At 52.2% G+C, this 20,253-nt stretch overlaps 1 protein-coding gene across 4 annotated transcripts in view; it reads left to right on the top strand.

Moving 5' to 3' along the window:
* The window catches only part of MYO1E (myosin IE), a 35,191-nt gene that overhangs the window by 1,139 nt on the left and 13,799 nt on the right, over window positions 1-20,253 (top strand). The window contains exons 1-12 of one of the 4 annotated variants that reach the window (XM_034409293.3): window positions 776-1,198; window positions 8,149-8,292; window positions 10,487-10,576; window positions 10,788-10,882; window positions 14,427-14,514; window positions 15,250-15,339; window positions 15,589-15,720; window positions 16,199-16,333; window positions 17,504-17,636; window positions 17,973-18,169; window positions 18,723-18,803; window positions 19,720-19,806. In XM_034409293.3, coding sequence (XP_034265184.2) covers window positions 1,055-1,198; window positions 8,149-8,292; window positions 10,487-10,576; window positions 10,788-10,882; window positions 14,427-14,514; window positions 15,250-15,339; window positions 15,589-15,720; window positions 16,199-16,333; window positions 17,504-17,636; window positions 17,973-18,169; window positions 18,723-18,803; window positions 19,720-19,806 — 1,416 coding nt within the window. In that variant the 5' untranslated portion in view covers window positions 776-1,054. Of the gene's footprint in view, window positions 1-775; window positions 1,199-8,148; window positions 8,293-10,486; window positions 10,577-10,787; window positions 10,883-14,426; window positions 14,515-15,249; window positions 15,340-15,588; window positions 15,721-16,198; window positions 16,334-17,503; window positions 17,637-17,972; window positions 18,170-18,722; window positions 18,804-19,719; window positions 19,807-20,253 lie in introns of those variants that run through there. The other 3 variants (XM_087877995.1, XM_087877994.1, XM_087877996.1) reach the window with 3 other exon arrangements.

The following is a 20,253-nucleotide window of genomic DNA, read 5'->3' on the forward strand; positions in this document are numbered from 1 at the left end:
GGTGCAGTACCCAGCCTGAGGATCCTTCTAGGGCATGCGACTGGCAGGGCTCCACGCAGACCCCCACCCGGGTCCCAGATGACTCCATTTCCTTCCAGCCACAAGGGTTGGCCCCCTCCCAAGACTTGAGAAGACTTCCTGCCAAAGGTTTTGCCCTGGCTGGCCTGCTTGGTGAAGGCAATTGGAAACCCGGGTTCCAGTTTCAGTTTTGCGGCAAGCCTGGCTTTTAACCGAGCTGGCTGGCGTTTCTGGCGCTCTCAGCCCAGGCTGCTTGGAGAGGGGCCAGGAAGCAGCCTCCTTAACCCGTGGCTTCTCAGATCCCTCGCCTGGGAGCTGGGGCCCCCTTGCAGAGATGTTGAGCTGCTTCCCAAATCTTGAAGAGTTTTCAACTTGGTTTTTTAAAACTGCCGGGTCATGTACCTTCAGGGGTCTTCTGGACCCTAACAGCAGCCCAGGGCCATCACCTTCTTGTCTCCAGAGCTGCAGGAGAAGGTGGCGTTTGCTGGAATTCAGCCTGTTCGCAATTTTTTCCTTGCATTTTCAACCTGGCAGCATCACTTTATGCATTTGTTGCAAATGGAAGGTTAGATTTTGACCCTAACCCCCCAGGGATCCTGGGGTCAGCGAGGAAACCATCTCCCTTGAGAATCTGGGCTGTTTGGAAGGTGGTCTGTGCTGGCAACTGCCTAAAGCTGCCCACCCCAGAATTGCCTGTGGGTTGCCTGGATGCCTCGGCGAATCAGGAAGCCGAGGGTCAGTTGAAAACCCCCGAGGAGGAAAAGGGCTGCCTGTCTGGTGCTCAAGATGCCACATGGAAACCTCTGGCTGAGTGAGAGTACTTGAGATTTTCTCTGGCTGTTTCTAATTCTGTCTGGCTTTGACAAGCGGCTTCTTTCCTTTGCTGACTTGCGAAGATCCGGGCCTGGTGGAGAGGTGAAACTGGAGAGGAAGGGGCTCCTGCCCCTTGGGCCACTCCCATCCTCCGCTGGTTGGGAGACTCCCAGGTGACGTCGGACCAGGCTGTCCTCATAAAGCCTCTGCTGCATCTTGGCTCATGGCGCTGCAGCATCCCTGCAACACGGACCTCACCATGCTCTCCACCTGCCCTTGGTGGCAGGCCTGCACACTCCCCCGGATGGAGGCCCGTGGCTGCCCTTCTGCCCCCACTGAACCCCAACGCGGGCCGAGCAGGGAAGAGGTGGGTACCCTTTGGCTTGAGGGTGGCAAGGTTGAGTTTGACAGATTGCCCCATTTTGGTGGCCATCCTAGTGAATTGGTCAGACTGAGCCAGAACGCCTAGCCCCTGGATGTAGAATGGGTCTTGGGGTTCCTGGGGGCCTTGGGGTCCCCTGCCATGGTCCAGGCGGTCGGCTCCGAGAACTGCTCTTTCTCGAAAGCCTGCTTGCTCACTGCCAGACCAGGCCCTTCGTGCGTGCGGCGTCTTCATCCAGCTGCAGCCCTGGACATTCCTGATCATGGAATCAGCCACCTGGTTCTGTTGGAGCCGCACCCCGTCCTGCCTTCGGTCCTGCTCCAGGGCGGGAAGTTGGAACTCCCTTGGCCAAGGAAGGGCAGGCGGTGGCCCCTCTGAGTGGTGGGGACCGGAAAGCCGGTCTGTGACCCAGCAAGTGGGTTCCTTGGAGGGCCTGCCTTGGCCTTGTGGGCCTGGGATGGCTGCTGGGTGCAATTGAGCAGGACTTTGGTACCCTGTGTCAGCCTTCCTCCTCACTCTGCAGATCCCCGAAGCCGTTGTGGGCTTTAAGAGGGTCTGAGCGTGGCTGGCAGTGCAAGGCTAGCGAGAATCCCCAGCAGGCCTTTGGCTGCACATCTGATTGCTGCAGAGCTGGGCCTCTCACAGTTCTAAATGGCCCCATAGATTCTGAGGTGTCCATTTCAGGGCTGGTTGCTGCTGCTGTGCCAGGCGCACCTTTTCCGATCTGTTGTGGGCATCGTCTGATTTCTTTTGATGGAAACCACGGCCTTTCTGCTGCTCCTGGAACACTGTTCCTTCAGACGGAGGCTTTGGGGTGGGGAAGGCCTCAGGAGGACAGGCCTCTAGCGGCCTTTTAAATCAACAAAGTTGGAGCTGATCTTACTGGATGTTCTAGTTCAAAAACAGAAAGACCAGACCCTGCTGGCTTGTCACCCATGCCCTACACTGAAGTGTTTCTTTAACCTGGTTTCTTGCTGGCAGAAGAAAGTGGCTGGGGCAAAGCCTCTTCTCGTAGAAGGCAGCCTGGATGGACATCCTCTGCCCTGGCTGCAGGAAGAAGTCTTGCAGGCCCAGAGCAAACAGCGTCTCAATGAGCCCAGAGGCAAAAGGCAAGTCTCTGGTCTGTTGGGTCTGCTTACAGAGGAAACCTTGGTGGCCTTCAAGGGGGCAGCCCTCAGGCCAAGCCTGGCTTGGAAAGCTCCAGAGAGCGCCCCCTCGGTCAGGAAATTCCTCCTTGTGGCAAGTCTGGATCTCCTCTGTCAGTTTACATCTGCTGGTTCTCGTCCGTCCCCCCCCCACCCCTCTTGGAGAACAAGTGGAAAGTGCCGCCAGAGTGCCAATCTCGGCCTTAGCCAGGGCAAATCTTCTCACGGCCCCTTCCGGGTGTACAATTTTGCGCCGTTGCTGGGCTGGACCTGTTGCATGAAGATGTTGACAAAACAGGGAGCCTGCCTGACTTGTGGGCAAGTCCCGCACGGTAGCGATTTGTCATTCCTTCTTTGGCCCTCCTGGCTGGGGTGTCTTTGGGCTTAGGCCACCGGCTCATGAGGAGGATCCAGCAGGCTGGGGATTATGGGCCCTGTCTGAGTAGGAATTCTAGTTGTGGTTTTCACTGACCTGCCCTTAGCTTTGGGATGGAGAAGAGAAACAGAGTGGCTGCTTTGAGACTGGTGTGCGTTCAAGGGCAGCCACTCTTGACGTTCCAGGGAGGATGTGAAGTTAACGGCATTGCTGCTTTTCGTTGTGGAAGGCGCATCTCCAACTTCCTCCCCCATCTGTGCTCCTACGAGAAAGGCCAGAATTCCAAAATCATTCATCAGTTTTATTTCTCCCCAGTATGGCTTACTCATCCCACTGCCTCCCCCTCCCCCATTCTTTTGTGCAGACACAACTTGTAGGCTTCCTTGTCAGAAGAACTGATTTATGATTCAGTTTTTCCTTCAGATTCTGGCTTCTGTTGCTCATTAGTCCTCATTGCTTCTGGCTAGCTAGCTAAACGGCCATGCAAAACATAAAATCTGAGATTCGGTTTAAACTTTTTGGGGCAAAAATATGCTTGAACTTCAAGGGCGAGTTTTTCTTAACCAAACAGCCTGTTGTGTAGTGGGTGCTTCCTCGGGTGCCAAGAACCCCCGCTTTCAGTGGGGAAAACGGGCCAATTTTTGGGGGGTGGGGGGTTAGCAGAGAACCAACCGAATTTTCCTTGGTGGGTACAGCGAGTCACCCCCTCATTTTGCAGCCATTAAGGAAAGGAGCGACCCGAATCCCTGAGGGACTCGGGTGTGGCTCAGTTTCCCCTTCAGCGAAACTTCTTTGCGCCTCGTGTGCAGCCCAACATCTTTTCAGATGATTTCTGCAATCGAACAATAGGCTCCTCGGGGACAATCAGTGGAACCAAGGACCATGGGAGTTGTAGTCCAAGGCTTCTTGAGATTGCCCGGCCCCACCTGCATCTTTCCAGCACCTGCCAGATAAGGCGACTTCCTTTTCTGCGGCCTCTCAACCTGCATTGTGTGGCAGCCTTGTGCTGGAAACACCCATGGCCGATAACATGCCCATGCGTCATTGATTTAACTGAAGCCTCCCCATTATGGGCAGGTGCTGCACACCTCTTGCCAGCCACCTTCTGGCGCAGCGGGCAGCCTGGATCCTGCATTCTCCCTGCTGGATTCGGCTGAGCGGAGCCCAGGGCTGGGATCCACCGGAAGAGTTAAGTCACTGGGAAGGCCGCGCCGGGGAAGGTCCTGGGCCAGAAGCCCATTAGCCACTTCCTCCTTTTTATTGGGGCCGAAGGGGCCGCCCAGACGTCTGGTCTGCTGGCAGGGGGAGTGAATCTCCAGAATGCCACTGGTAAGAGCCAGGCGGCAAAACCATCCCTGCTTGGATTGCTCTGCTTGTGCTGTGTGGAAGAAGAGCCTTTTTCATGAACCCCAAGAACCCCACCTCAAGGGGCTTCTTCCTGCAAGAACTTCGGTGATATAAAAAGCCGTCCGGCCATTGAGCCTGCCAGCCCAGTTTGAGCAGCTCGGGCCTGAGAGGAATCTTCAGCCTGCCAAGCCAGCAGGCTCTCCTCACGGCCTGTCTGGGTCTGGGGGCTGAAGGCTCCTCTCTGGCCCTGGAAGTGACCAAATCGGCAAATGCCTCCCCTTTCTAGAGCAGCTGTGGATCGTCCAAATTCTCAGATTGTCCCTGGCTGTAAGCAGAACAGCCCAGCCTTTCCAGGGGGAGCCCAACCACCAGATGTGGCTGCATGTTTCTTCCCTCACTCTGGCTTTCTTTTTGACAAGACGGGGACGTTTACGGCAATAAGAGGCACACTTGAATCCCTGCCTTCCTTTTCCTAGATCCCTGGCACTGAAACAGAGCTTCCTCTGGTGCCAGCTGACAGGGTCACGCCAGTCTGATCAAAAGTTTCCATTTCAGAGGACGGGTTAAGAACCCTTTCCAAGCTTTCTCTCCTTTCCCTAACCTTCAAAACGACCAATAAAGCAATTGTAAAAGTGTGATTTAATGTACAACTGCCAGCTCCTCTTGGGGAGTGCAGGCCTAATTTTTACTAAGACCTTCTTATGCCTTAAATGCTGCAGAACAATCCGAGGCCCTTCGCCAACCATATTAAACACACCTTAAAGGGGAGGGGGTGTCCCAGTCTTCCTTGCTAAAAGAGGCGAAGGGTTGCCTCGTGACTGCAGCGGTGGGAGGCCACTCTCCTTCCGTCAGCACTGAAGGGCCCTGGGAGCAACCGGTGCTGCTATCAAGGGACGCCGGCCGCTTGAGGAAAAGCTGCTGCCAAGGAGAGGCTGCGGGGCACATCTGGCCGAGGGGCCCCCTCTCCCTCCCTGCCTGCCTGAAACAGAGCCTCGGGAAGAGGAATGAGCAAGGGGAAAGGCGCTTGCCTTTGCTTGTCTCCCTGAGCTCTGGGTCATCTCTCCTGGGTGAGGGAGATCCCAGGAGGCCTGCTGTGGAAATTATCCCGGTCCCTCTTTGCTGACTGCCAGCCTTGAGCCACGGATGGCTGAGTTGTGGCAAAGCTTGGGAGGCCAGGAGATCAAGAAGAAGCACACTGGAAGCCTGGCGGGGCTCCTTCAGCCTTGCGCGGTTTCCCAAGGGGTCGCCCCCCACCCTCCCTGGCCAGCCGCCTGGGTTTAGAGAGGAGCAAGGTCGGAGGGCACTCCTGCTTGTACCCACCTGTCCCGCCCCTCAAGAGGTAGGACTGCCAGCCCCCCAAGTGAGTGGGAGCCAGGCTGGGCTGAGCTGTGCGGGGTGGGGGTGGCGGGAGAGGGCAACCTCCTGCAGAAGAGTAGTCCTCTTGAGTTTCCAGGGCCCCCCAGTCCAGGCTCAATGTGCTGGAAGAAAAGTGTCCCATGGAATTCTTGGGCAAAATAACTCCTTGCTGGGCAGTTCCTGTTTGGACTGATCCAAGTAGAGGATGCAGCCCAAAGGTGGATGATGGGCTTTCTAAGCATCTCCACAGGCCTTTTGGGGCGGGGTGTCTATAGCAACAGCTGCCTTGTGGTTGAGCCAGCAGTGTGTTTATTTGCAAAGGCGGGGGGGGGGGGAGCGGTGGAACGGCAAGTGCTTTAAATACTCTCTGGGTTGCGGTGCTGCCAATGCTTCACAAGATAAGCTAGAAAGCTTGCTAGAAAGCATCTCTGCCTTGCGGGAATCCAAAGAGAATAAAATGCCCAGGGAACCCCAGGGCGGGATGGGGGGAGTACAGTTCGTTTGATATGCAAACATCAACCCAGAATGGGCTCCAGGGGCTCATTGTCCCTCATCTGAAGGCTGGCAAAAGCATTTTAGCCAGTAAAACAGTTCATGCTGCCTGCTCAGTCACTCCTGAAAGCAACCTGTGGGCCTAGAGGTGAGTCCGCCCTACCAGCTGATGAAGGGGGCTGCATTGGGATCTGCTGCAGGAAAAGCCTCTTGCGGGAGAACAGCTGCCCATGTGCTAAGGCAGAGGCAAGATATCTGAAGAATGCTTCCTCCTTGAAGCAGACTTTTTTTCCACAATACAGAAATATGAATAGCTTTTGTCTGGTGATTTTAAAGGCTGATTATTGTTGACGCACTTTGAGGAGTCTGCTTATTTTGGCCTCTGTGGGGAATTCTTTGGAATGCTGTGGGGCTGGCTCTGGGGCAGAAGCTTTTCTGGGAATCTGCATTTTTCCTCCGTGAAATCCAGGGAACGGTTTTTCCATGGCTTAGGACTATGATGGTCATGCACAGGATGGCAGGCCCTGGAAACTCATTTCAAAGAGATGTGGGGACAGACCGACAGACAGATGGGTGGTTGGATAGATGTAGTCTCAGGCTTCAGCCAGCCAGGTGCTCTCCTAGCCTTGTCTTTCTGTGGCGGTCTCTCCTCCTCCTTTGAACCGGGCTTTGAACTGTTCAGGGCAGCGAGGCCCTCTCCCATCCCTTGGCCTTGCCCTGGATTCGGCAGCTTCCTTCCGACAGCTCTTGGTGGCCAACAGCCGGCAGGGTTAGGGGATCCACTCCTCTGGAAATGGATGTCTTGCCCTCCTCTCCCTGGACCTGCTCATGCTTCAAGCCTTTTCACAAATGCCCAAGCGAAAGCTGCCCTCTCCACTGCCAGAGCTACTTTAAGACTGGAGGGGGGCTTGTGGCCCCTGAAGGCCTACATGTCGTGTAGAGCATCGGCTCCTGTGGCCTGAGTGCCCCCCAGGCAGAGCTATCCAAAGTTTTCATCAACTGGAAGCATAGGGCTGGGTCCCTTGGTTTGTGGGTGTGGGCCAAACCGAAGAGCTTGATAAGGAAGGAAAGGAATGGCCATTATGTTGACTCTAGGCAAAACATTTTTGGTAGATGTTTCACAATAAGGAGTCATGATAACTGGACGCTGATACTGTAAGTTAATCGGCATCCGTGATGAGGAAGGAAACCTTCATCCCAGTTATGGCCAGAGATTGTAGAACTCAGGTTCGAGGTCCCTTGTAGCTGCCGCTTGCAAAGGAGCATTTCTCTGCCAGGAAGAAGAAGCCGGGGGTTTCAATGGGGCCCCGGGTGAAATCTCTTCTCCCCAGGGGGTCTGTGGCTGGCAGAGCCCTCCTCCCCTCATTTTTCCCCCTCTGCTTTGTTTTGAGACAAGCTACTTCCTGCTCTCCTGTCCCCAGTTTTGGTCATCAATTGTCCTTAAAAGGAACATCTGGAACCCTGCACTGGTAGCAGAGGCCACAACTGGGCAGTGTGTCATGTTCTATTTTTATCCGCTGACAGAATTCCGTCCAGCTCTTTTGAGGCAGGTGGCCAAGGAGCTCTTCCGGTTGGCCTTTCTGCTCGCTTGTTTAGCCTCGCCCGCCTTTGTGGAGGAAACATCTTCTGAGCATGGCTGGAAAGATGCCTCCTGATTAGGAAGTCATCACACGCCACTCATTCCTTTTTTGGCTGCTTTTATCTTGGGAAGGAAGTTCGGTTAATTCGCTTTCTATTCTCAGCACTTTGGTGCTTCCGACTTGCTCTCCTGCACCTTCATTGTCCAGCAGTTGAAGGCCTGGTCAGAAGGAGAAGCCCACCTAGTCTTAGAGCAGCTTCTGAGTCTCTCAGCTGTCAGCCAATCAACAAGGAAAGGCCGGCAAGGCAGGGAGGCCACCTTAAAAAGAAGTGCCAGTGAGCCCCGAACTAAGCAGATGCTCGGACCATGTCATTTCTAAGGTCCCTTCCGACTCCAAAGGTTATGCCTATTGCAGAATTCATTTATATACGCACAATTTGTTAACAATGTAGCTGCTCTTACTTTGTGTTCTATAATTGTTGCTGGCGATGCTGTTTCCCCCCGTCTCTTGAATCCCCCTTCTTGGAGATTCTGTCTCCACATTGATACACCATTGGGGTGGGGTGGGGGTGGGGGGAACGGAGGGCGTATTCACCACTGTTCCTATAGTTAACCTGCTCCCGGTCTTTTCCTCTGGCAGGGGAGCAAGGGCCACTATCGGTATCACTGGCAGAGCCACAATGTCAAGCACAGCGGCGTGGATGATATGGTCCTCCTCTCCAAGATCTCAGAAGACTCCATTGTGGAGAACCTCAAGAAGCGATACCTGGATGACTTTATTTTTGTATCCTTCCCTGGGTCTGTGGGACCGACTCTCCCGCCCGGCCAGTATTTATTCACCTGCTTTTAAACCGGAGGAGGGTCAAGGTTGGAGTCTCCTTTCCTAGCCAGCCACTTGTTCTACTTTCTTTCCAACTGGAGGGTTCTTCCAGAGGTCTTGGGGCACTTCATGGCAGCTGATGCTAGAGGCCTCTCTCAGTTCAAGGGGAAGACGGGTGGAAAGAGCATGAACGCCTGGGAGAACCGGCTCCTGGCCCTGCCGCCAGACCTGTTTTGCTGCCGGCAAGGTCACCTGAGAAAGGGACTCCATTGGCCTGAAGACGCCAGGCCTCACCCCCTCATCCTGCTTGCACACACCTCCTGGCAGAATCTCAGCAGCAGAATTTAGCCTTGGGCTTGAAAGAGAGAGCGGGCAGGGTTTGCCCTTCCCTTGGTGATGCCAGCAGAGAGAGAGACGGAGCCTCAAGGCCCAAGGAAGGCTGGAGGGGAGGGCATTTACCTGAGGGTCAGAGATAGAGGGGACCTCTTCTTTAATTGGCAGAACTGAAGATAGAGCAGGACGGGAGGCCTCCCTTGGATGTGCCCCTCCTGAAAGGCATTCTCCTGCCCCCACCCGCTCGCTGCTCCTCCCCACCCCCACAGCCGCCTGTGTCCTTCTGGGAGCTGCTCTTATCACACAAACCTGTGTGGCTTTGTTTACCTTGCTTTCTTTATAGGATAGGAAGAGCAAATAACCTTTAAAGACCCAGGGGCTTTGTTTTGCACCTTGGGAGATTGTCCTGCCTGGGGTGCGTGTGTGTGTGTGTGAACTGCTCAACCTTTGGGCCAAGTAGGGCACCATGTGTGGTTGGATGTAACCTTGAAGAAGGAATGCAAGTGTGCGTGTATAAACACGCATCTGGCCCCGGGAGGAAGGTGGGGGAGGAGGAGACTCAAGGCAGCCTTGCCCTCCCTTCAGCCCAAGGGGGTTGTGTGTGGGTAGACCTTGTGTCCTGACCGCTCCATCCTGAAGTTCTGAGAGTGTTGGTTTCCTGGTAGGAATCCAGCAGCAATGGAGGCTCTGGCTGGAGCTGTTTCATTCTTGGACAGGCAGGGCTTTGCCCCTCCCCCGCCTGTTCCAATTTCCCCAAAAATAGCACCCCTGAGCTCTCTCCCCACGATCTGATGTGGGCCGGCTGAGACCCAAAGCACCTGGAGGTAACTGGCCGCCTCCCCCTTGCCTTCCTCCCAGGCTGAGCTTGTCTGGTCTTTCCGGCTGCTTAGCCGCCTCATCGTTCATTCCTGGTGACTGTTTACAAAGTGGCCCTCACGGGAAAGGCCTTTCAGCTGGAAGAAGGCTCACCCTCCTCTTCACCAGGGGCTCCGGGTGCTCAGACAGCCAATTCCTGAGCTACAGCCAGATGCCCTGGGTGGATCCCTTTCTCCGATCTCTTCTGTTTTGCACCATCTGGGAGTTTGGGTTTGTTTGCCTGGGTTTTCTTTTCTTAAGTATGGCATGACATCATCCTGCAGTTATTAACCCCAAACAATGGGATTTTGTTTGTAAGACTGAGGGCTAATTGTGTCCGTGTTCGCAGGGCCGGCGTGTTGAATGGCAAGGGGTAGGTGTGGTTATCCTGGGTGTAGTGCCAGTGTGAAGCAGGCTGAAGCTCTGTACCGGTTCTACTCTTCAGTGGGAAAGTATTGTGGCTGACTTGGAAAGGGAGGAGGGGAGGAGCCCCCGCTGCCTTAAGTAGTTTTCCCTCTGTCCTGCAACCCCAATGCTTGGTGTCACACACGGGTGCGTCATAGATGCAAAGGAAGCGGAACAATGAGGCAGGTACACATTAACCAGGTTAATGAGCTAATGGTTGACAGAGCTAAATCCTCAGCTCACGGCAGCCCATCCTCTGCAGGCCTGCATTGCCAGGTTGGATTCCTGACCTGCCAGGTGAGGTAGCCGAGGGCGGAAGAGGCTGCCCTTGGCCCCAAAGGCTGGACTCTAGTGGGCTGCCATTATTGTCTGAACGCCACTGGCAAGAAATGTGGGGAGGCCACCCACAGATTAAGTCGTCCATTTGCTTTTGAGGACGGAAGTCAAACAAATAAAACTTCACATCAGGTGACACCTGGACAGGTGCTCAAGCCCCCCCTAAGAGGAGGGGGGCGCTTCCTTTGTGCTTCTTGAAATGACACCGCCTTGACTTTTCCTAATGCAGACATACATTGGATCCGTCCTCATCTCCGTCAATCCATTCAAGCAGATGCCATACTTTGGAGAGAGAGAAATTGAAATGTACCAGGGAGCCGTAAGTGACCTTCAGCTTTTCAAAGCTTGTTTTCATTATAAAACGGATTCACTAAAAGCCACTCCACTTTTCCCGGAGCTCCCTGCTTTTTACTCACCAGGCCTCGTTCTCCTCATGGCCAGGTGGGAGGGCAGGGCCGGTCTCTTTCTTCCTCCTTCCTGGGGCCTTTTCGTCAGTCTTTGGGTTTGCCCCACTGCTTCCTTCCCTTTAGGCGCAGTATGAAAATCCACCCCACATCTACGCTCTGGCAGACCACATGTATCGAAATATGATAATTGACCGAGAGAACCAGTGTGTGATCATCAGGTAAGGGACTGGCTTTCCTTTCTGCCCCTGGGCTGGCGGCAGAGGAAGGGGGGAGCATCATGTCTGTGGCTGTGTGTGTGTGTGTGTGTGTGTGTGTGTGTGTGTGTGTGTGTGTGTCTCCCTCCTGCTGTCCAGAGGAGCTTGGAAGCCTCCTGAGGTCCTGCCAGAGGGAGAGGCTGGGCCCACTGCCTGGGGTTCAGGTGAGGGCAAATGCTGAGCGTAAGCAATCCAAGGATGGAGAATCTCTGAATGAGAAGGACAAGGGATTTGTTTAGGGAAAATTATGGAACTGAAGGGCATGGATGGCAAGACAAACGAAGAGGGCTGAAGGTCCATTGGAGAAAGGAGGAGGGATGGCTGAACTAGAGCCAGATGTTCTGCACAGTGGAGTCAAATGGACCCTGGGAAATGCTTCTAACTGCAAAGTTGCAGGAGAAGATGAAACTGCAGAACCCTAAACGTAGAGGTGAAAGCAGGTAAAGCAAAGACAGCAGCAACTGAAACCACCTGCATGAACTGCCCAGGGTCTCCATTCCATCCGGAGGGGGCAGAATGTCGCTTTGGTTTATGAAGAAAGTATATAGTATATAGTTCTTTGTCAGAAAACATTCTGTTGGGCCAGCTGGGTCTCCAAATCCTGCTTCCCACCCCCTTGGGAGGTTCCCAAACCCACCCTGAGAAATTTAAGTTTGAGGGTCCATGATTCTCAAGGGCCCAACAATTAATTTGTTCTGCAATTTCTAAAGGAGAAAACAGTGGGAGGAATAGCTGAGAGGCTCCCTCTCTGCCATTTTTGCTTGTGGCTCACAGACTCAGCCTGGAAGCAGCTAGTTTGGGTTCCCCCCCACCCCCTTGTCATTATTGTGGCTTTTTTATTTCTATTTCTGGTTTCTTAAGCTTAAAAAAAAAGCAGTATCTGCCACTTACAGGAATTCGCCCTCCATGTGACTGAGGACGGAAAGAAAGGCTTGCTTAGAAGTTATTTTTTCTTCTGTTTGAAGCTTGGCACTGTGCAATTGCCATCAAGCTGCGCAGGGCACGTACAACTTTGCTGTAGTGGGACAACACGGGCGTTCTCTCCTCTGTATGAACATTCTGACATTCAAAGTCACCTGAACCTCAAGATGGGCAGCAAATACATTTGATAAATGAATAAACCATGTTTAGATGCCCCCGGGGTATTTTCTTGACACCCCAAGTGTCTTCGAGTACACATAGGCCGCGAAACAAGCGAATGAGCGACGACCCTTCTCATGTGATGATCTACCGATGCAAAGGAGCTGGCAAAGGCTTCCCTGATCCCAGAAGAGGCTGCTGGAGTGGTTGCTTCGCTTGAAGAAACCACCACCACCACCACCACCAGCAGCAGCAGCAGCAGCAGCAGCAGCAGCAAGAATAAGGCTCCACCAAAGTGATTCACAGGTTCTAGGGCAAAGAAAGGGTTTGCCCCGAGAGAAAGTGCAGACCTGGCAGAAATCTGATGTTTTTTAGAAGTAGCCGTTGGTTGAAGGCGGGTGGTACTTTTTTTTTTTTAATTAGATTTATATGCCGCCCTTCTCCGAAGACTCAGGGCGGCTTACAATGCGTTAAGCAATAGCCTTCATCCTTTTGTATATTTATACAAAGTCAGCTTATTGCCCCCACAAACTGGGTCCTCAATTTACCTACCTTAGAAAGGATGGAAGGCTGAGTCAACCTTGAGCCTTGGAGAGATTCGAACCCTGCAGTAATTGCAGGCAGCTGGTCTTAATCTTAATAACCAGCTTAATAACAGGGTGCCTTAAACCCCTGTACTACCAAGGCTCTTACTTTTGGGGGCCCCGGTCTAAGAGGGTCCCCCTTCCAAGGCCAGGAGATCCATGCTTCTTTACAAGAGGGATGTTGCCCAGTCCAGAGCAGAAGGCCCCCCTAGAGCCTCTTTCCCCTGCCTCGGTAGCCAAGCCTCCATCAAGCTCGCTGGCTGCCAACGGATCTTTCTCTTGAGCACTGTATAAACTTTTGGCTGCCCAGCAACAGGGCAGTTTGGACTCAGCTGTGACTGCAAGCTCCAGCAGCCAAAACCTCTTTATTCTGGTAGCAAATGTACATTTGATTTTTCACTTAATTCAACCACGCATCAAGTTCGTGATTTATTTTAGCCTATAGCCGAGCCTCACTTGCCAGGCTGATGGCCTGCATCTGTCTGGCTCAAAGAGATTGCATCCTGAAGAGCACTCGCCATATCAAGATTTGGATCCTAATCATAGTTTCCCAGGGCAACAGGCCTCCTTGATCTTGGTGGGATTAACTTCTGAGAAAATACATAGCAGATTTTCTTTTCAATTTAATTTTCAATTTCAATTTAATTCAATTTATATGCTGCCCCTCTCCGAAGACTAAAATTACCAGTTTAAGTGAATCATGCCAAGTATATCGATCTCTTTATTTTTTATTATTTTATTTTTTTAAAAAGGAAGCGGCAGCAAGATTTAAAATACATTTGATCTTGGTGCCTGCAAAAATTCTTTGACTGCATTCACAGATGCTAAGCAAGGTTTTTAAACCATGGTTTGTTGGAGAAGCCATCATTCTTGACCCAAACTGCTAAGCTGCAGTAGGTATGTGCACAGTCATCACACTAAGCCAAAACCTTTGAGTCACATTGTTTTTTTTTCCTGATGACTTTTTTCTCTTTGTGTTGACTTTCAGAACTCTCCAATAGGCACTGCACTATTTTTGTAACTGTAGATGGGAACAGCTAATAGCTACCAAAATAGAGTTCCCATAATGTTTCTTTCCCAGTGGTTTTAGTCGCACATCCTAGCTTTATTTTTGAAAGGCTTTTGCAGACCAGGTCTGGTGGGGCAGCCCCAAGAGGGACAGAATTAGAAAAGACAATGCATCTGCTTGCTACTTATTGGAAAAGCAATAGAAGGCAATTGCCCTACAAGGAACCTTTGACTGGAATGGCCACTGTTGCCAGAAGGACTTCGTGGACACTCCAGGAGGACTTGGGAGGAGTCAAACTGCCGTGGAATGGCTTCTTGTGGCTCATAAATATTGCATTCTTGTCCTGCTGAGTTTTGTACTGAGCAAATTCACCGGGATCCTGATCGATAAAACCATGCAAATTTGCAGAAGAACCGAATCTCAAGCACCCAAGAGGGCAGCTGCCCAGGATGGCCCTAACCCTTGGTCTGGCAGGAGGAGCCTTTCAGCCTTACACCCCACCCCTGCAGTCAGGGACGAGGGAGCCTCTGATGCTGGTGCCTAGAGCGCAGCACTTGCCATACGCAGAGTTGCCTGGCAATGCAACATGGTACCCTCAGCTTTAACCCTGGCTCCCAATGGATGGAGGGAAAATGAAGCATTGGCCATTCTTCAGGGGTTCAGGCAAAATGACCAGTGGGAAGGGGGTTCTGCTCTCCCGGCTCGGGGCAGGTGGAACTGTAGGAGGTCAAGGCTTTGGGGACATAAATGGTTGTTCTTGAGGACTCTGCTTGGAACGGTTGCAACGAGGGCTAACCCTAGCCCTAAATCTAACCCTAACCCTAATTTTTCCCAGTGGCGAAAGTGGTGCTGGGAAGACTGTGGGAGCCAAGTACATCATGAGCTACATCTCCAAGATATCCGGAGGAGGCCCCAAAGTTCAGGTGAGAGGAGGAGCAGGGAGACTTTTGGACAAGCCAGGCGGCTGCTTTCCTTGGGTCTGGGCTCCCTGTAATTTATTGGCACTGCAAGAGTCTCGCTGGTTATGTCTTTTTCCCGCGTTGCCATGGAAGATCACAGCCCGCCTCCGTTTGGATCCGTAACCAGCCAAGGAGGGAGCAACTGTTGTTTTTGGAATGGGCTTAATCGCCCTCTATAAATAAGCTGCTCAGTTATTTCTAGGAAGGGGAAGAGACCCATTTTTTCCCTGTGAGTCAGACTTAGGCAGCAATGTGGCCAGGAAACAGGTAGAGGCAGGGGATGGAGCCTTCCTGACTGCAAAGGAGATAGTTGGTCATTGATTTCAGTACTGGTGTAATTAATGGCAACCTTGTTAACATCTGTGATTTAAGACGGAAAGGGTGTCAATGCAAGGAGTGCTAAACAGGTCTTTTGGTATCTCATGTTGAGGGTGGGCACCCCCTGGGTAGAAAAGCCCTGATTTCCTGAGGCAGAGGGTTAGAGCTGTAGGGTACAGAAAGAGGTCAGTTGCCCACTGGCCATTGCTTCAGTCTGCTTGGGTCAAGGCGGGTGGCCTGATGCCTCCTCTCCTCTGTAACTGTTGGGGAGGGGAGATTCCTGCCTAAGAACCACCTGGATGAACCAGCAAAAGGAGGAGGGGGAGGGGGCAAGGAGGAGGACTTTCATCCAAAGCCTGACTTCCGCTTTCTGGCTTTCAGCATGTGAAGGATATCATTCTGCAGTCCAACCCTCTTCTGGAGGCCTTTGGGAATGCCAAGACGGTTCGCAACAACAACTCCAGCAGATTTGTGAGTCACGCCGTGTGGTCCTATGCCAGAGCAGCACCAGATGGTTTGGGGCCATCGTTTCTTCTGCCCGCTTCCTTTCTGCCCCCCAGGGGTGAAGGATGTGGGGGGATATAAGGGGAGAGCCAGGCATCCACTGTGATCCCCCATTTCAACCCCCAGAAAGGAAGGGGAGCTCTCTGGCTCTCCACTCCTGTGGCCACGCCACTCGAGAGGCCTCCTTCAGTCACTGACATCCTCCCTTTGTTGCAGGGGAAATACTTTGAAATCCAGTTTAGTCCAGGTGGGGAGCCAGACGGAGGCAAGATCTCCAACTTCCTGCTGGAGAAATCCCGAGTGGTCATGAGGAATCCCGGGGAGAGGAGCTTCCACATTTTTTACCAGGTCAGCAGTTGCCTGGGAATGGGAGGTTGAAGAAGAGGCCCCCGGACCGCTGGGCAAGTTGGGCTGCTCTTGCTCCTCTGGGAGGGCCAGCTGGAGTTTTTTAGGCCTTTTGGACTACTTCCCCCATAATCCCCCAGCCGGCAAGTACCCCATTCACAGTCCTGATGTAACTACGGCCGTCCCTGGAGCTCTTGCTGGGCTCCTCAGGCGAGCTGCATAGGACCTTCTGATCCAAGACTGAGCCTTTCTCCCGGGGGCCCAATATTGGCGGGGATTCCCTGCCCAAAGGCTGCCATACGCTCTCAGGGGTAGTTTTCATCGGACAAAGAAATGGCCATTTTCCTTTGAAGCCCTAGTAAGGATGAAAGCAGTGCTCCCCCCACCCCCACCTCAATAGCTGAACCCAAATTCTCTACCTCTCCCAAACACAACACAAAGCGGGCTAACTTACCTTGGGGGGGGGGGTGTTATCCTGCAGCTGATTGAAGGCGCTTCCAGTGAGCAAAAGACAAGCCTGGGCATCACCAACATGGACTACTATCACTACTTGAGCCTCTCAGGATCCTACCAAGTGGAAGACATCAGTGACAAATCTGATTTCCAGGAAACTCTGGTAAGTTTCCTTACCAGAGCTTCCCTCCCCACATCCCGCTTGACAAGAACCGCTTCTGTGCGAAAAGGGTCCTGATTGCAGCTGCCTGGGAACAAAGACAAGGTTGACTCGATCTAACGGCTTTTGCTAAAGAGGTCTGAGAGGGACTCCTTTCCACTTCCATCCGTGTCCTCACCTGCCCTCCTGGTCTGACCCCAGGTGTAGTTTTGAGACTGGCCAAGCAGCTCCAAGGACCAGAAGGGGGTGGGGGGCAGCAACGGCCCGTGGGGATCCCTTACGATGAGGGTGCCTGAGAAGCCCCTGGCTGGAGGAGGCACTTGAGATGCCAAACCGTCCATTAACCATTCTGGACAAAAGGCCTGGGGCTTTAGGAAACTCTTCTTGACCCCTGCCTATCATCCCCAGCTTTCATCTCCTGGTTCTCCCTTGCCTGTCCCTGCGCATGGTCAACGCTTCTGGAGTCTGGGCTGATCTTTGTGGGTTTGTTGGGTCTCCACGGTTCCTGTTTTTTCCTCCTTGATTTTCTGCTCTGTTCCTTGAACTGAGAAGTCAGACAAAATGAAGAATAATATCCTCAGTCTCAAGTCATATTTTAATACGAGCAAGCAAGCAAATAAATAAATACATACATGCATAAAGAGCATATTTAGCCATTTAGGAAGATTTTTAAGCAGATTATCGTTCTCTTCTGCTGTTGCTTAAATACCTCCTCTGCCTTGCAGTGTTACATGGCGAGAAACAGCTGCAGAGCATAAACTCTGAAAAGTTGTTTTTGCTTTACTGCTCCAGAGATTTATACCTTCTGCTTTTTGCTTATTGTGCTTTTAAACTATTTTTTTTTAAATGCCTGGAAAACCACAAGTTGAATTAGCTTCTTGTGGCAAGAAGAGGCCACCTGCAGCAACCGTGTCTTGAACTGGAAGAGCCAGGCCTTCTTGTGGGCTCCCTCACTGAATGTTCTGCTTTCATTTAAAATGAAATAAATCAGCGTTTCCTTTTTACCCTTTGAGAGGGAGAAAAGCACAAGCCTGTCTTAGGACTATGACAAGGAAGCTGTTCCCAACGCTCTAAAAATAATACCAAAATATTTACTGCTGCTAGCTGATCCAAAGCGGTGGAGTTCTTCAGAGGGGCTTCTAACCCTCTTTCTCCCACTCTCAACCTTTGCAGCACGCCATGAAGGTCATCGGCATCTCTGCCCAGGAGCAGGCGCTGGTCATCCAGATTGTGGCCGGAGTGCTCCACCTCGGCAACCTCAGCTTCAAAGAGGTCGGCAACTATGCCGCAGTGGAGAGTGAAGAGTGTAGGTAGCCCCTCCTGGGCTGGGCTGGAGCAGGGGTGGGTGGGTGCGGGATGGCCGAGGGGACTCCTGGGTCAGAGGGCCATCCTCTGGAAGAGCCACGTCCTGGTAGGCAAGAGACCCAGGGGCAAAGGGCCTTCTCCAGAGTTTCTCCAGAAGGTGTCCAGAACTGAAGATTGATCTGGGGGGAGGGGGCAAAACATGGAATGTTTTCCCAGGCAATCTGCATAATGGCCAAAGATCCCCTGCCCTGGGTGGGAGTAGGGTCTAAACAAAAGAAGACCCCCCTCCTCTTCCTCCTTCGCTGCCTCACTGTGGTTTTCCTTCGACACCCCGCAGTTTTGGCCTTCCCGGCGTTCCTCCTGGGAATTGACCAGGGCCGTCTTAAGGAGAAACTGACCAGCAGGCAGATGGACAGCAAGTGGGGTGGCCAATCAGAATCCATCCACGTGACCCTCAACGTAGAGCAAGCGTGTTACACCAGGGACGCCTTGGCCAAAGCGCTTCACGCTAGGGTCTTCGACTACTTGGTGGACGTAAGTGATGCTTCAACACGCCAAGGGTCCCTCGTGAGGCATTTATGTAGGCATTTATTGCAGACTTTGCACTCTGCCATCCTCAAATATATTCCCTCAGTTTACACAGAGTTGCAAGCCATAAAGGCATAAGACCTTCATCCACTGATCTACAAGGAGAGAATCTTTCTCCTTTCACCTCTCAGCAACAGCATTTCCTGGAAGAGGTTTCAGAAGGAGGATCTGCGAAAGGCAGCAACTTGTGAGGGCTATTTTCAAGCCTTCTGCTGCTCCGTCTTGTTTTGCAGATGAGATTCAAGGCTTTGGTGCCCATTGGGAGGGAGCTGTCCTTGCAGGAGGGGTAGTACCAGGAGCCCCAGTGGCTGGTGGTGGGACAGAAGAACTGGCATCGGTTTCCTTGGGCAAGAGCGGAGAGGGAATGCTCGCAGGGCTTCAAGTGGCATTTAGTAATCTTTGGCAAGCAGCCTTTTTACTCAGGTTTAATTCACCTTTGATTTCAAAGTTACATTCTTGTTTTCATGGGAATATGTTTTTCCCCATTTTGTTTTAACAGTCCATCAACAAGGCGATGGAAAAAGATAATCAGGAGTATAATATTGGTGTCCTGGACATCTACGGCTTTGAAATATTTCAGGTAAAGGCCTACAGATCGATCAGGACGCTCTGCAGCAGCAAAAGTGCCAGTCCTTTTGCGGGAAGAAAGACAATCGGCTGTTTTGGAGCAATCCCTCGATCTGTTCAGGGGGCCGAAACCAGAAACTGAAGCCCTCGGCCTCAGCACGGTAGTGGCCAGCTGACTTGAAGCAGAAGGCGATGTTTTTGCTGTGTGGCCGGTGCTGTTTGCTGACCCAGGGAAGACGGCCTTTCTGGTTTGCCCATCTGAGGGTTGGGTCCTTCCCTGGCCAGGAGCAGAAGTCAGAACATCGTGGCTGGGAAGTCTGTATTTTCGGCCTGCAAATATTCTCCTCAGGCTGCTCACCAAGGAGTGACGGCCACAAACACGGCTGTTATTTCTTAGCAAACATACCCAGGATGAAAATGCTGGTCACACTGGACTAGCTGGAAGTGAGGTCAGGCTGCTGGAATGAGTTTTATTTATGTTTCAGGACTACTTTATTAGTCTTCCCTTTTTGCAATAAAAACATTTGTGGGAGGGAGCTAGGTTAAATTTTGCAGTAGGATGAGGTCAGCCCAAATGCATAGCTTCCTATAAATGGAAACCTCAATTAATTCAAACAACAGATTTAATGTAAGCTGGGCCAGAATTCAGGACCTAAATCAGAAAGGGGCCATGAAGCGCTCTAGCAAAAACAAAAGAGAATCTCAGGAGAGGGGTTGGGCAGAGAACCAAAAACAGCAGTTCTAAAGGGAATTCAAGTCTTGGAAGCTATTTTGGAGAACTGAGGCCACCGATTTCCATGAAAAAGCTGATAGCAGACACTCAAATCAGCTCAACTATTACGCTGAAAAAGAGAGGTTAATGTGGCAAACTGAGAGGCGGGTATGGGGAGCCTGACATTAATCTTTCCACGGTTTGTTTTTGATTTCAGAAAAATGGTTTTGAGCAGTTTTGCATCAATTTTGTCAACGAAAAACTGCAGCAGATTTTTATCGAGCTCACCCTGAAGGCAGAGCAGGTAAACCTGAAGGTTGGGAGAGAAATCCCGGGAACAAACAAACGGCAGGTCCTTTTCTCCCTCTCCCCCCCTCCCTCCCTCCGGATGGGAAGCTTGTCAGCTGATGCTTGTTTTGAAAATGCCTTGCAAAGCAAGAGGGAGAGAGAACGGCTGCGGTTCAGCCCGCCCAGCCTGGGAGTAAACACCAGGGCCTGCTCGGCTGCGGGAATATTTTCCCTCTGATCCAGTGACCTAAGAGGGGCCCTCGTGAGCCAGAACAATCATAGCATCAGATGACTTCCCCATAGAGACTGACTCGCCACCCCATGTGGGAAAACTGGCTGGCTCCAAAATTAAAACGAGGGCACTTCTGTTTTCTCCATTTCCTGCTTGCCTCTTTCAAAGAGAAGGAAGGGCTGCTTTCATTTTCCTTTGCTACCTGCCATTTTGAACAGCATGGACATTTGC

Source organism: Pantherophis guttatus, chromosome 13 (assembly GCF_059756535.1).
Source record: "Pantherophis guttatus breed Tessera chromosome 13, ASM5975653v1, whole genome shotgun sequence".
Taxonomy (NCBI): domain Eukaryota; kingdom Metazoa; phylum Chordata; class Lepidosauria; order Squamata; family Colubridae; genus Pantherophis; species Pantherophis guttatus.